This window comes from Exserohilum turcica (assembly GCF_000359705.1).
Source record: "Exserohilum turcica Et28A unplaced genomic scaffold SETTUscaffold_10, whole genome shotgun sequence".
NCBI classification, from domain to species: Eukaryota; Fungi; Ascomycota; class Dothideomycetes; order Pleosporales; family Pleosporaceae; genus Exserohilum; species Exserohilum turcicum.
The window spans coordinates 1,451,649-1,467,750 of NW_007359915.1; the positions used below are offsets into that span (position 1 = coordinate 1,451,649).

Genomic DNA, 16,102 nt, shown 5'->3' on the forward strand with positions numbered 1-16,102 from the left:
ATGGGGGAGGAGAAGGAGGAGGAGGAGGGGGAGGGGGCGCGTGCTAAGCGAAAGACAAAAGGGTATCTCATATTTCCAAGGAATAAAATGGGGGCCGTGAGCGAGTGAGCGAGAACAGTGGGAAAAAGGTATGTGTGAAACCTGCGAAAAGAGAAGCAGAAAGCGAGACAAAGGAAGAGGAGACGAAAGGATACGCAATGTCGCATGGATTAAATCACCATACGTATATTATAACAACGTTCACTTCCACGCATGCCGACTCAGCAACAGCTCCACTGCGCAATCGACGCGCAGACCGGTCCCCAGATCCGTCACGCGTAGTGCCTCGCGCGCCTGCTCGGGGGTAAAGCCCATTTCGACGATGCGATAGACGGCCTTTTCAGCCGTGTTCTCGTGACGCGGGGTAGCAAAGATCTGGCGCAGGCGGTCGTGCTGCAGCAGCGGGATGTTCATCGCGGGGGTGGAGTCGTTGTCTCTGCAGAACGCTGGGTGTGGTGGCAGCGTGGACGGATACGCGAATGGATGCGGGCTCGGGGCTACGGTGTGGGCGCGGCTCAAGGAGGTGTTGTGAGGCATGCCCGTGGCGTGGGGATACGCGGGCCAGTCGTACGGGTTGGATGCGGTGAATACCGAGGGCGTGGGGAGAAGAGGCTGTGCGAGTGTGCGGCGCGGAGTGTAGCTTCGGTTCGAAGTACTGCCCATGATGTAGAGATCGTGGTTGGTGTGCACGGTCGAGGCGGATGGCGAGGGGAGGAGTGGCTCGGCGACTACGCGTCGTGGAGGCGATGCAGGCGGGTTCTCAGCCCGTGCCTGGCTCGACATTACGCTTTGCTGTTCGGCCGCTGAGAAGACTGTTGACGCGGGTGGCATGGGCAGCAGTGGGCGGGCGACTGTTCTCCGGGGCGGAGAAGGTGTTCTCGAGGCTGGGAGTTCAGATACGAGGATTTGCTGCTCGGGCAAAACAGACGCTGATCGCAGTGCGGGAATGTGCGTGACGATGTTGCCCTCGGAGCCTTGAGTGGAAAGTTGAGGGCGAGACAAGTTCCTGAGCACTGTGTCCCACTCGGATAGAGGTCGGTCATGGGACATGCGAAGCATCAGGCGAGGGGAGCCACTTGTCTTGCGCTGGTGAAGCTCGTACATCTGCTTCTGGATGCGTTCCTTGGACTGCTGGAGCTGGACCTCGCGGGTAGACGTCTTTGCGTATTTGTTGGCAATCTTGTCCTCGTAGATACGCGACGCTGCTTCTCGGAGGAACTTCCGGCGCGTGGACCCGGCAAGCGGAGGTGTCCAGTTGACCCAGCCATTGCGAGCTGCAATGGTAAAGCCCGTGGGGTCAGAAGGGTGGTAGGAGCCCGTCAATTTCAAGACTGCGGCCGGGCCAAATGTCAGGATGTAGTAGCACCATTCATCTGCGTTGGTTAGCTAGTTGAGCGGTATGTAGAGAACAGAAACATACCAAGCATCATCTCCTCGCCGTCAATGTCCCCACCTCGGACATCAGTGTTTTCGTAGATGCCTGCCCGACGCGCTTGTACAGTTCGGCCCTCGAAGCTATGCAAAAGTACCGCCAGGCAGTTCCACAACTCCATCATATCAAAAAGCTGCTCGGCACTGAGGCCTCCCTCGTTGCCCTTGGCAAATGACTCCGACATACCAACCAATGTATCGTTCATGAAATCCGTGCCCGAGATGCTGAACGTGCAGGTGTTCTGATGGGCCAGGGTGCCTCCTTTGAGCCAGTCGATCTGCGCAACAAGGTCATCTTCGCGTCCCTTGCCTGAGCCGAAGATCTTGCAAAACGTCCATATGCGCCACAGCGCGTCGTCCACTCTCGCCGACTCGCGCGGCGACGAGCTCATGAGCGCAACCGTGATTTCCGGGCGGACAAACGACTGGCACTTTTCCAGAATCTCGTGCTTGATGGCGCGGATGATTTGGACGTCTTGTTTCTGCAGCTTCAAGTACGACATTGGGCTGTATTCCTCTTCCGGTCGCGTCATTTCCAGATCTTCTGCGTGCAGCATGTCGTGGCCAGGAAAGGCGATTTCTCGAAATTCCCAGGCCGGCGGCGACATGGTTCGGAGGGTCGACTTGATAAGCTCGAGTTCATGGCGCTTGAACACGCGGTAGAAACCATGGTTGACCAGGGCGGTAGAAAAGAGATCTTCAAAATGGTTCAGATGCCGAAAGATGCTCAAGATGACAGTCTCGGCGTCAGAGGCGGTAATGATGGGTTCGGCAATCGCGTCGATCGGGGAAGCATGCCGCGTGCTGGTCGGGAGTTGGGACAAGACAACATCAACGCTTGTTCTCTTGCATGACGGAATCATGAGCGTCAGTGGTTTGCTCTTGGTGGAGCGCTGTCTCAGAATCTGCGCAGCAATATGGTCCTGGGGGAGGAAAGCTGACTCGGAACCTTTGGATCCTGACCCACGTTTACTGGATCTGCGAGGCACCGGAGGGGGAGCAAGGTGGTCAAACAGAGACGATAGTTGAGTGGGAAAGGTTTCACTGTCGCTTTCGCTCCCAGTCGAGTCTGGACGTTCGCGCCACCGGAAAGAATCGTCTTCTGCAAGGGGTGTCTGATTTTGGCCATCTGTCCGAACATCACCGGCTCCACACCAGGTCAACTGCTTATGCAATGCATTCTCCGCCTCGCTTAGTGTGGGGCTATGCCCGCGTGGAGTTTCTGGCGAATGACTGGACCAGGTGTCGAGACTCGCTAGTGCATCCAGGTCGAGAGGTGGGCACGGGGGGATGATTAGCTGCGGGACGCTCCGTTGAGAGAATCTGCGCTCTTTTGTTGGCTCGCTCACTACGATATATGGCTCGTCACTTGTAGCGCTCAGTTCGAACGGAGCTTGTAAAACGACTTCTTTTTCGCAGACGGATGGGTGCATATATCTCCGAGGTGGGTTCCACGTCGGGGCTCTTAGTTGGGGTTTCTGGTCGTTTGAAGGCTTGGTTGTGTCCAGCATGGGATGTAGAGCGTTCTCCCGGATAAGAGCATGGTAGTCGGGTATATCCAAAGCCTTCCATGCTATTCCCTTCTTGAAGGAAGTATCGAATTCGGCGCTTGTCTTTGACGAACGGTAGCTTTCCAACGAGGCGTCGGTTTCCCGCGAGTTAACAGACGAGCTTGATGATGCAACCGCACTCCTGGAACGACGTAGCGGGATACTTGGAGGCGTAGCTTGACCCATCTTTTTCTCGACACCCCCAGATGAAGTGGGTCGTACGTGTGGGTGCGACAGTGGAGACACGCTCCAGTCGTCAAAGAGCATCTGGCTGGTCAACAGAGGCGATCGGCAGGGGTTAATTTCAAGCTCGTCGAAGCCTGCCTCGAAGAATGGGAGGGCGGGAAGGGGCTGGTCGCATCTCCCAGTGGGAATCACGGTTCTCGTTGTACGTTTCGAAAACTTGCTTGAGCCCTGGCTGTGCTGTTTAGTGTGAATAATAGGTGGTTTGTCTTCTTTGGATGGTTTGTCTTCTTTGGGTGGGTCTTCTTCTTCCTTTTTTCGCCGTTGAATCTTGCCCTCCTGGTACAGTCCAATAATGTCGGCTGAAAAGGCGTACTTGAGGGTCGCTTCGGTTTCGACGGGAGAGCTGTTCTTGGTTCCCCCGGACTTGGCGCCCTGCTTCCTTCGCCAGATGGATGCGCTCCTCGTAGGAGAGCTCGTGGCTGGAGTTTTCTCATCATCGGAGCGCCGTCGCTCTTGTGTCGCTATGTCTCGCTTCTCGGAGTGGAGAGCCGGGTCATCCTCTGGACCATCTGGGACTGCCCGCAGTACTGTAGGGACCTTCCTTGCACTCTTGCCTCTGAGCAGCGACGGCATCCTCCTCTTGGTTGGGTGGTGACAGCCTTTTCAAGACAGCGTCGAATGACGGAACGAGCTGCGGCAAAGACGGCCAGAAGATTAACACGCGGGGTGATAAAAAAAAAAGGGCGTTTTCGTAAGGACGGGCCTCTAGGGATTCGACTGGATATACCGGTTGTCCATGCTGGCAGAGCACGAGCTATACACTGTCCCAAGCAATCATAGACATTGCTCTAGTGAGGCGCTATTTGACACGTCTGGGGCCGAGGGCTGGTACCGCATGGCGGGGCTTCGGACAGAACATGCATCCTGCGGCTGGCCCAAGCTGAGGTGAGATGAGACCACAAGCAACTCGGTTTAGCATTTATTACAGCAAAGATGCGCAGCAAGGTTTGCAGGCGGACGAAACGGATGCCGCCGTGTCGAGTGATGGATGGCCGCAAGCAGACCATGACACCGAGGCACACGCACACGCACACGCACGCAGGCTCACAGGCATACCCATCGAGGCGGGCGGCTTTGAGAGTGTGGAGATACGTACGTATGTACATGCAGCAGCTGAAGCACCGCTCACCTGGTTCTGGATCGCAGGGGGGGGGAGGGGGTCACAGAGACAGCCAAGCCATGGTGTCGTTCGTCGGGGTCCGCCATCGGGCAGCCGCTGCACAGCCTTGGCGCGCTATTTGTGGAGCTGGTCCGTGCGACGCTAGTTTGGGGCCATGGAATGTGAGATAAGAATTCGCCTGGCAACACGAAGTGCGCTATGCCCGCCATCCCCAATATAACAACCTTTGGCCTATGTATAATCCCCCCATGTTGGTCAGGCATAACACAGCAATACATCCCGCGGCTGGCCTCGCGCTCACAGCCCACAAGTCGCTGGCCTCGTGCCTCGAGTCTGCCTTCGCTCCGCTTTCTAGAAGCTTGGCGCACGTTCGCCGTGCCAGGCGAGGTGCCATTTCGGGCCTTCATATTAGAGCCGAGAGCACGACGATGCCATCTCCTCGCCATCCAGATGCAAAAACACAGGCTAGTCCTCAAGCCGGCCATCACCAGTATGCCCGTTGGTGGCTAGGCGACTACGCCAGGTATACACAGGCTGGACGCCCTAAAGCAGATGCCTATCAGGTGTCGTCTAGTAACCGTTTAGGTAAGCCACAGCAGACTTGTTAGGTACACTCGGCGCTTCCCACTGGCAAGGCCCCGATTTTTAACCACCGAGTAACAGATCCGGATAAATACACGTGGAAAGATGTTCATGAACGCGACATGGTAGCGTTGCTGGACCAGCAGATACACATTTACCATACCCCAGCCGCCTTATGTAATTGCATAAAGCCCATCACAAAAAAGGTCACTTACTTAATCTCGCTACACCTGTATGTACAACGCAGGCCATTGTTGCTTGCGAGCTTTGGCTCTCGCGCCGAGTGCTGGGCTTGGCCACGCACGTCTTTGTGCTGAGTACTGGTACCCGCGACCGAGAGATACCGCGTGTTGTACCATTGGCGTTTCTTACTCGACACGACACCACCTTCTCCGCTATTGTGGATCTCGCCGATTTTTATGACTAACTGAAAAGTTCTCAACACTAGAACTGGGGTTGCATCATGGAAGCTAAAGTCCCGTCGAAACAATGGCGTCAAGTCCTGCAGACGTGAGGGCCAGCGAGCTATCTGAGCGAGCTACTACTGGTGAGATCCTAGGCAGAGCAGCAGGCGGGAGCGTATCAACGGCGAGTATGTATATGTACGTCTCGGAAGTATTCTCGCCTCCACTGGAGCCAGTCAGATTAGCGTTGACGACAACACTGAGATCGGCTGCATTTCAACAAGTAAGCTGCAGCGACATAAATGGCGCAACGGGTCTCCAAGAGGCACAGCTGCCCTCACAACACGGAGCGCACGTCTGCTCTGCATGCTCTACCAGCGGATAGATCGGCATATTGGGGAAAGCCCGAAGGATGCTCGGGTCTACTCCTCATATCACCTTAGAGAGAGCGGCCAAACCGTCTAATCCCTGGAGCGGGAGTAAGCATCTTGTGGATACCTCATGGATGCCGTCAAGCCCGTCATCCCCGCCGGTACAGGCCACTGACTATGTAAGCACTCATAACAACATACGTACTCTATGATGACAGGAACCCGGGCTCAGCAGGTCATCAAGCTAGCCTGGACCTCGCTGGTGCTATTCATTTCTTTTCCTCCTTTTTCACAAATCCTCATCCAAGTGCTGAGCTGCAGGCATATATCTTAGGTGTACGAGTAACATGTCTTTCTCTTGACTGACTCAAGCAATGCCCCAGGCACGGTGGAGACACTGGAAACCGAGCTTCGGCGGGGGAAGTCCATGCGCAATCTCTTGAGACACTGGCGTCTTTTTCGTCGTCGTTATGAGGGCCGCCTTTAAGAAACATTGATTAACAACGGTTAGAGTCGTTAATTTCAATGTTTAAATCAACCTCCTCTATGGAAGTGTACATGGCTTATTTTGCCGCATTTACTTTTCAACGTGCCGAACACCTACTTCGATAACACATACGTACGGTACATTGGCTCGACAACGCTGCAACCGCTGTACTTATGTACGATCAGCCGAAATACTACCGCAGAGATCCGCGCCTCTCTCTCTCTCATTGGCAAGCACAACTTCTGGGCGCTTATGCTCCGTGTAAATTGCGTGCGAAGAATACAGGTTGAGATTATCCGGTGCATTCCAAAACTTGGAAATAGAAGTTTTGCTAGGTTTCCCTGCCGGTAGATAATGCATATCCCACATCTACCACTTGATCCCGTACCACTCCATGTAAACATCGTGCTTGGCGTAGGTATCATTGATTGTTCGACATCAACGCGACCGCGCTGCCAAGATATGATTACATGAATCCAAAAAGGTGTATTCCATCAAAGTAGGTAACAAAACGCCGTTTAACATTTGGTATCTAGTCCCAATACTCATTTCATTATCCATTCACTTCATTATTCGTGGCAAGCACCATGATCTTGCCTTGTTGTCACCCTTGTTATGCTTTAGCTCCCCGGTCGCCGTTCCTGCTGCTTACTAACAGAACTGGGGCTAACGACCCAGTAACACGTATAATACACAAACCATAATTATTCCATATTCCTACCTAACCCCCTACCCCTGTAATTGCCGTAAATATCTCTATCAGGGTGCCAGGTATGCATATGAAGTGTAAGCACGCGTTTTACGTAGAATGCGATTCCCAAACCTGGACGACGGTTAAGAGAGTAATTTTTGTCTTGTGAGTGGTTTTTAGCGTACCGATGCAGCGGATTTTGAAGAGGATCATATAGCTGATACGCAGCCTGGAAAGATGGAGAAGGGAGAGGCTGAAATAGAGAAGTAAAGCCTGCAATAGCTCTGGTTAGTTGAGACCCAGGCTGTGCTTCAAAGTAATTGCCGCCCAACCATTACAACAATGATTCTTCCATTCTCTTCATTCATTGTCACTATATTCTTCGGCCCTATAATATAGTTATAGAAAACTACAGGATATACTACACTTCACCTAATCGCTCAAATCCAGCACCACCCTCCCCTTCAACGTACCCTGCTCCATTTCCTGGAAAACCTCGGTCAACTTGTCCATTTTCTCTGTCCTAAAATGCGTCTTGATGATGCCGCGTGCCGCAAACTCCATCGTCTCAATTGCCTCCTGCCGCGATCCTACAGCCGACCCCACAATCTGCAGTGAACTCGCAACCAAGAGACTCGGTACCGCGCTCTTCATTGGGACAGACTCTCCCTCTGGGATGCCAACGCAGACGACACGGCCGCCAAAACGCAGCATTTGTGCTGACTGGGCATACGCCATGTTGCTGGCAGTGCAGACGACGACGGCGTGAGCACCAAGGCCGTTTGTAAGCGATTTCACGGCCTCAACAACGTCTTGGTCGCCGTCCACGGCGATGAAATGCTCGGCTCCACTCTCCATGATGATGTCTTTCTTGCTGCTGTGATCAATGCCAATGACGCGGTGCCCGATTCCCCGCGCACTGAATTGCACGGCGAGATGGCCCAGACCGCCGCCTGCTCCAGAAATAACTACCCACTTTCCGGATTCGGCGTTGGTCTTGCGCAGCGCTGAGTAGACGGTTACGCCCGCGCAGAGCAGTGGTGCCGCCGCATCCGAGGGCAGGGCGTCTGGGATGGGTGTGACGTAGTTTGCGGGAGCGAGGACATACTGCTGAAAGGTTCCTGGGGTGTAGTATCCCGAGACTTTCTGTTGATAGAGAGTTAGTAATCAATTTTGTTGGGAGGGTAGAGTTCCCGCTGTGGGCCTTTTTCCCCGCATGTGGAATTCTGCTCTTTTCATCGCTTCTCCGACTTCTCGAGTCCAAGACGATGAGATTTGAGCAAAACGATGAGAACCGAATTGTGCGTTTGAAATGGAGAGGAAAAATAACAGGGTAAGTGTGAAGAAGTGTACTCACCCCGGAAAAACAGCTGGCATCCACACCCGCCCTACACGCCTCACACGCCTCGCAGATACCAGCCATCCACTTAATCCCCACTCTCTGTCCCAACCTGACAGCGGCATTGTCGGTACCCGGTCCCATCTGCACAATTGAGCCAACGCCTTCATGACCGCCGACCTGCCCTGGTTGCGTTGGGAACGGCAGTGACTTCCAGGAATTTGTCATGACGCCGAAATCCGAGTGGCAAACCCCCGAATGCGTGAGATGAACGAGTATTTCTCCCGGGCCAGGCGTCGGCATATCGAGCATAGTTACAGCCGTAGAGACGGAGCCCGGCTTGTCATAGATGACGGCCTTGTATTTGGCGGGGAGGGATGGTGGAGCAGCAGCCGCCATGTTGGTAGAGTGAAAAATGGTTACGGGTCAAACTTTTGTGTATGGTCGAGGGGATGTAGGTGTAGATTTCAAGTCATGTAGCTGAGTAGACCAAGTCAGCCCCTCCCTTTTAAACTCTTCTTTGGGAAAAAAGGAAACGGATGAGCATAAACGAGCTGAGTCTACGCGAGTTTATCACCAGGCTGACTAAAATATCTGGATCAATACCTTCTAGGTCATATTAGTACAATGGAGTCGAAACACGGCAGATCAGAACAAGGTTTTCTGTCAGCGACTGGTGGCGAAATATTATCCAGCCCCCCCCCCCCTCTGCATTATGTTGAACGGCATCTCATTCTTGCTTTTTTGCCCCGCACTCTCTACTACTTACTTATCTCACATAATCTTAGCACACCAAATAATCCCCCTCACTATTGACTTATTTACAGCACCTCAACACCTCAACACACCCAGATCCATTCAAGCAACGAGTCCGATAACAACGGCTCAATCAAACAAGCCGAGGTCCAACCCCAACATCGGCATTTTGATCCTGAAGACGTTACCCAAAAGAAGGAAAGCTCCATCTTGTCTACCCCGCATCCCGGGACAAACACGGCAAACGGACAAGAGGCATGCGATGGTGGGGGGAAACCAACCACGACTACTCCGCACATGGCCTGCCACACTACGTCAATGCGCGTTGTGTCATACCAATACTGATACCGTGCCCTCTCTTTTTTTTCATGGAGCACATGGTCTTGGCGCTTGGGTCGGTACTCCCGCACCTAGTAACTTGTGCGTGTGCGTGTGCATTGCATGTGGGGGTTGCGAGTGCGAGCGGGATATACAAATTTATGGTACGGAGAAGTGGTACACACAGCATGCATACGTGGTACATTCAAAGGATAAAAAAAGCACTGCATTCTACCAACAACACATTACATACACATTACATTCACAACTCTAGGTAAATCCGGATACACGGAAACACCACAGTTCCGGCACGTCTCCCTTCCCCGCACAGGCACCCCGCCGCCTAGCCCCAGCTACTCTCCACCATGGATATACGTGTGCGTGCACGTGTACTATGTGAATACATACGTTCCTGTTCCTCTCTAATCGGCTACTGGGTAGTTCGGTACCAGCCCATGCAGCCTGGCAGCACTACCACCCTGTCAACCGAATATATGTGCATACAACCGTTCATCTCTAATTTATCCTAGGACTACGTGCATGCCTGATATTGTGTATACCACGTGATACATCAGCTAGCTATGAAGCCAAGTATAGTAAGCGTAGTGAAATCCGCCGTGTTAGCATGTGGAAATCATGCATGGAACGAATAAAAGTTATGGCACCGTTTATTTTATCACACTACCAGTGATGTCCCCTTGACTGAAAACGGCGAGTTAGTCATATAGCACTACGGCGTTAGCTCCCTATCCATTTTTTTTTCTTTTTTTCCAAATGACAATCGCTATAGACTAAGATTTCGCGTTTACTTATATACACATACTGTGCGGTATCTAGACGACTGACTGTATTCACAGTAAATGCTATACTTACAATGCACAGATATCATAATACTAGGCCATGCATATAAACAACGTCCTCTCTCTCTCTTTTACTCTCTCGCTCTCTCACGTGTAAACGCAGTCCAACACACCCAGCAGCCCATCAAACCACCTCCATATACCCCCTTCCACCCCTCTCCCATACCAAAACACGCTCACCTCCACTCATTACATACCCCACCATCCGACCATGTTAATCTCAGCTAAGTAGAACCTCCCGATCCAACCCCAACCACATCACCCAAGTAGCGCGTACAACGGCTTTTCTTCCTCCATGCGTTATCCCTGCCTTTACTTTTACTTCCACTTTTCTTTCCCAGTACATATGATCACACTCACACTCACACTTGTAGAGAAGTGGAATCCTGATTCCGCTTAGATAGCAAGATGTGATTACACATCACTCAACCCATACATAACGTGGTTCACAAGTGAGTTGCTAACCCAAGCGAGTCGCTAACGCCCCACCACTATATCTACATCAACACGTTATTATAGTTTTTTACTATAGTACATAAACTATTATAATAACGTATTCCATCACCGAGCGGGCCACATCACCGAGTGTGCCACTTTTTCTTGGCATCACGAACTTCACGTACGAAAGATAATGCCCCAACAACAGAACGCGATATTCACTTAGCAAGAAGGTAGGCTTACTTTAGCTATTTAGGCCTATTGTATAGGCTAGTTTAAGAGTATTCAACGCGCTATAGCAGCCTACAACGTCTATTATTAGTAGATCTCTTAGCGGCTTTAAGGAATCACCTTTTAACCTATAACATAGCTAAATTGCTAGAAGCTAACTAAGTCTAAAGAGCAAACTATTATATAATATATTCTTAACCTAGACTTACAAGGATTTGCCCTTTGTCTATATAAAGTAGCAGATATAGCGGAGAAACTACTACGCAAATGAGATAGTGAGCCTTTAGGCAAATGCTAGGTAGAGCGGTTTATTACTTATATAGACGAGCTTAGAATAGCCTTTAGTTAAGTAAAGGATTATTAAAGAACTTAATAAGAGAATCTAAAGATTATTAACGCATAGTTTAAGCTTATATAAGAGACATTTAAGAAGTATAGAGTTTATTTAGACAATATCTATAACTTTAATAAAACTAGCTTTTAGATAGGCGTAATTGGCTCAATAAAGGTAGTCATAGGCGCAGAGCGTCGTACGAGGCCTACTCTCACGCAGCTAGGCAATCGCGAGTGGGTTATAGTTATCTAGAGCATCTGCGCTACGGGATACGCTACCCCGCTATTTATTATCTACAAAGGATACGTCTATATCTCTACATAGTATAAAGAAGTGGATATATTATACAACTAGAAAGTAGCGTACTAAGTCTTATACGCGTTAAAAGTACTTCTACTTAAGAGGTAAAAAGTAAATAACGTTAAGTAGCTAAAGTATATATAATAAATAAGTAGGTATAACGTACCCCACGGGTTCGCGAGCCACACGGGTTCGCGAGCCACTTTTGCCAAGCCCTCACCAAAACCAGTACATTATGTCCTAAAACAGCCCAACTTTAGCCAATATAGTGCAATAAAATACAAAATGCTATTTAGAGACTACTTCTGCTACATTCTTACAAGTTCGCGCGTTATGCCTAGTCCTATTGCACTGTCCACACCGCTGTTGAGACGGTTCACCCACTTCAGCGCGCTTCTGCTTCTTTAACTTCTTCCTATCACTACGCACCCTAAAGTCCTAGAGAGCAGTTAAGCGCGCTCTATCTTTAACTGTTAAGGTCCCCTCCGCCTAAACCCGCTTTCTTTTATGCGATTTTCGTCGCGTTGCGGCCTTATTTGCTACTTTAAGCTTAGCGATCTCCTTTTACGCCAACACTAGCTTATACGCGATAATTGCTGCCCCCTTTAAGACCTTTTTAAAGGCCTCTACAATAGACGTTGGCGAACTATTCGTATGCCTCTAAATCCTCTGCTTTACTAGCGTCGATTGCGACCCTAATTCTAGGGTATTGCTAGGCGTTTGCGACACCTAGGGCTGGTTGTCGATAGGTAGGGGTGATGGAGTGCGTAGCTTGATATTAAGCGTTGATATAACCTATTCTAGGTTAAATAGGACTAATCTAGCGCCTTGAAACCCTCCTTAGACATTGCTAGCTGTAAATGAGGCGTTAAAAGCCCGCTTAAAGCAAGATAGGAACTCTTGTTTGGTGATGTGGCTAATCTGGCTGCGCATGAGCGATTCGACTTGGCGCCCATAGGCCTGCTTTAAAGGGGCAAAACAGCCTATATTAAGAGGCTGCAAGAGGTGGGACGAGTGCGGAGGCATGCAAATAGTCATAATACCCTAATCTTTGCAGTACTTTTGGAAATCTAGCGAGTTATGGCTCTTATGGCCGTCAATAATAAGTAGGCAGTAGATACTAACCTTCTTTGTCTTTGTATGCTTATTAAAGTGCTTTAGCCACGCAAGACCAAGCTCATTGGTCGTCCAGCCGTTCTTAGAGACTCCAATAACCCAGTTCCGGGGTATATCGCCGTCCTTATACTAGCTTAAGAGGTGGTGGCGCGCCTTGAGTATAATGAAGGGCGGAATCGTCCACCCGGTCGCATTGATGCCCTGGATGACTGTTGCCCACTCTCTATTGCCAGGCTGGATAGTCTTTGGTCGTCCACGTCTCTCTAAAGCTGTAACAACAGCTCTAGGGGCAATCTAGCCCATCATAAAGCCGGTCTCGTCAAAGTTGTACGTGTCGTCGTCTACAATACCATACTTGGCTTTCATGCAGGCTACTAGGTTAAACCAGGCCTAGATGGTCTTAGGATCCTCATAGAAGGCTCTCTTATAGTCGTACTTGCGATTAAAACGCGTCACAAGCTTAGATTAACGTTTAACGAAGGTACTAGGCTAGTTTTGGCCAACCTGGTCTAGATTACGCTTAGCGCGCAAGGAATTAGCTATATTAGCCACGTCTGCGAGCTAAGGGGGAAATCTACGCGTAACTAGCTTGAGTATATGCTTAACAATTACGTCCTCTTTAAACTTAGTTAGATTCCTTGTTTTTAGCTAGCGATCTGCCTATAAAGGTCGTCCGTCGCGTCTTTGGCTTAGTGTTATTCGATCTACGTTATAGATAGCTGCAGCGCGTCGTAGAAAGAGAGTTGTATCTTGTTTAAGAGCTTAAAGAGCAAGCTGTATCTAACATTCACTAGAGGGCTGTAACTGCTGTTGTTGTTGCGACATTAGGGTGGGGTAGTAGTTTTGGTGAGGGCTTGGCAAAAGTGGCTCGCGAACCCGTGTGGCTCGCGAAGCCGTGGGGTACGTTATAGAGCGTAAGGATCTTTTATATAAGGCAGTAATCCTTAAATTCTTAGTTAAGGTAGCTCTTATAGCTATTAAGGATAAGTAGCCTATTGTTACAAGTAACAAGCAGAAGGATTCTTCCCTTGTTGGAATGGCGAGTGGTTGGAGAACCACTCAGGATGACACCAAAGGCACGACGACAACCCCGCGGTGATCACGTGACGTGTGCTCCCGCCAAGGAAGGGAGAATGGGAGGCCTTGGGAGAATTGTGCTCCCACTGCTCCCATGGGAACATGCTTCTAAGGGAGAATAGGGAGCATCAGGACAGAACACGATGGGTATAAGAATGTGTTGGATTTCATTATTACACTTGTTGTGGTTAACTCATTATACTATACTCTCTTACAAGTTCTTTACTTAACAAGATTAGTACTTTGTTATTCTATCTTACTATAGAATTGATTGTCTTTACTATTGGTTAAACATCCATAACTCTTTTCCACCTGAATTACTCGGCAATCACACGGCTTACCACGAACCCGCTGACTCGCCCTAAACTGGACCGAGTCCTAGCTAAGTATAGTCGAACCCCGTGTAACACCTATATAACCCTACCTAACGCGTCTTTATATGCTTGTTAAAGTGCTTTAACTACGCGAGACTAAGCTTATTATTTATCTAGCCGTTCTCTAATACTAAAAGCATGTCTAGCATATTAATAAGGAGCGCTTCTTTTTAGCCTTTTAAGACGCGTTTTTTAACGTATTTATATCTAATAACTATAAAAAGGCCTTTAAGGTAGTAGGGCTAGTCTCTATTAACGCGTAGAGAGTTATTAATTACCTTAACGTACGCCTTTATACTCTACTATAAGAAGCTTAGCTAGAAATACCCTAGATATTGAGAACACTAAGTAATTTATATAAATCTAGGTTATAATTAAAGCTTATAAGAGAGTCTTTTATATAATTACTAACTACTACATAAAAAGGCTTTCTAAAGCTTATTAAAGAGGCTAAGAAGATACTATATAAGAATGTGCTTATAAAGGCCCGCGTAAGAGAGCTTAAAGAGCAATTAGTAGCAGTAACAAAGCGCTAAAGGCGCAAAAGAAAGCGAATCTAGACAGGTGGGACACTAGACTTTAATGCAGGGGCATCGCAGGTAGCTAAAAGTAGTTCTACTAGTCGTACAACATTAAAGAAGGCACGTGTTACACGGGGTTCGGCTATACTTCTCTGGTCTCGGTCCGGGTTAGGGCGAGTAGACTAAAGCGGTAGTCCGTGAGATTGTTTGCGAAGCGCTATGTGGAAAAGAGTTATAGGATTTAACCGAGAGAATGAACAATCAATTCTACGGAGTAGAATAACTAGTCTCGATCTGTGTAAGAGATGAACTATTGATGAGTTGACCACAACGGGTGTAATAATGGAATCCAACGCATTCTTATACCCATTGCCTTCTGGTCCTGCCATCCCGTCCATCCCAACTTTGTGACTCTTGGCGGGATGGTTGGGATGTCCTGCCATCCCAAGTCCTGCTGCCATCCCTTCCTTGGCGGGATGGCACATCACGTGACCCCATGCCCCGCGATGGCCATCATCTTCTGACGTGGACGTGGTTGGCCTTCAACCTCGTCATCCTGCGTCAAGGAGAGAATCCTTCTTGTTACGAGTAACAGCACGTAGTAAGGGTAGTTAAGAAAGGGCCCTACTAGGTTAATAGCACTATAGAACCTATAGGAGGACAGGCTATAACTCTTATACGTGCTAGAAAGATATAGAAGAAGATTTTCTTTTAGATATAAGTAAGTTATATAAAGCATCTATAGCTAGTGTAGAGTAATCTAAGTTTTTATACATGAAGTTCGTGATGCTAAGAAAAAGTGGCACACTTGGTGATGTGGCTTGCTTAGTGATGGAATACGTTAGTTATTTATTTACTTATTATATATTAGTATAGTATTAAGATAGAGAGCTATTTATAAAAATTAAGATATTATTAAGGTAAGTAAGTATTAAGTTATTTAGTAGGTCCTTTAAGATCTAATTGTAAAGGGCTACGCCAGAGAGGCATGACCTACAGGTCACATGGCAGTGAATCACATGACTTTAGTCACGTGACTAAATGACGTGGTTAGTTACGTACGAACAAGCTTAAGTAAGGAGGAAGACTAAAGGTCTGAGCGTTCGTACGAGTAACAACTATAAAAGGAGGGCCCTCTAGATAGTTCTTTTCTGTATCTTTCTTCTTTTGTACAATAGATGAATGCATACTCGTTAGTTAGGCCTCTCTCGACCATAACACTAATTAATATAGCGCTAGAACATACTTAGAGCGTTAGCTAGACTAAAGAGTGTAACTAGCTATTTATATAAGCTAAATCTTGTCTAGAAGTCTATTATCTATTCTTATCTTTTAGTAATTTATATTCTATAAAAAGTAGTAAACACGTTTAGCTTAATATACTACTTAGCTTGTCTAACTTAGTTAAAGGTTTTATAAATTAGGGAAAAAGAGTAACGTATTCCACCACCGAGAGTGCCACCCCACCGAGTGTGCCACTTTTTCTTGGCATCGCGAACATCACATATGAAAACTTG

At 48.8% G+C, this 16,102-nt stretch overlaps 2 protein-coding genes across 2 annotated transcripts; both read right to left on the reverse strand.

Moving 5' to 3' along the window:
• Positions 1–240: 240 nt before the first annotated feature.
• On the reverse strand, positions 241–3,839 carry SETTUDRAFT_145200 (uncharacterized protein; the record flags this gene model as incomplete). Its single annotated transcript, XM_008023501.1, has 2 exons — positions 241–1,412; positions 1,460–3,839. 2 exons carry the CDS (start codon positions 3,837–3,839, stop codon positions 241–243), a joined length of 3,552 nt encoding a protein of 1,183 aa, XP_008021692.1.
• A 3,150-nt stretch (positions 3,840–6,989) lies between these two features.
• On the reverse strand, positions 6,990–8,659 carry SETTUDRAFT_182484 (uncharacterized protein; the record flags this gene model as incomplete). The annotated part of the gene is made up of 5 exons (XM_008023502.1): positions 6,990–7,053; positions 7,107–7,174; positions 7,260–7,309; positions 7,395–8,067; positions 8,279–8,659. 5 exons carry the CDS (start codon positions 8,657–8,659, stop codon positions 6,990–6,992), a joined length of 1,236 nt encoding a protein of 411 aa, XP_008021693.1.
• Positions 8,660–16,102: the final 7,443 nt, after the last annotated feature.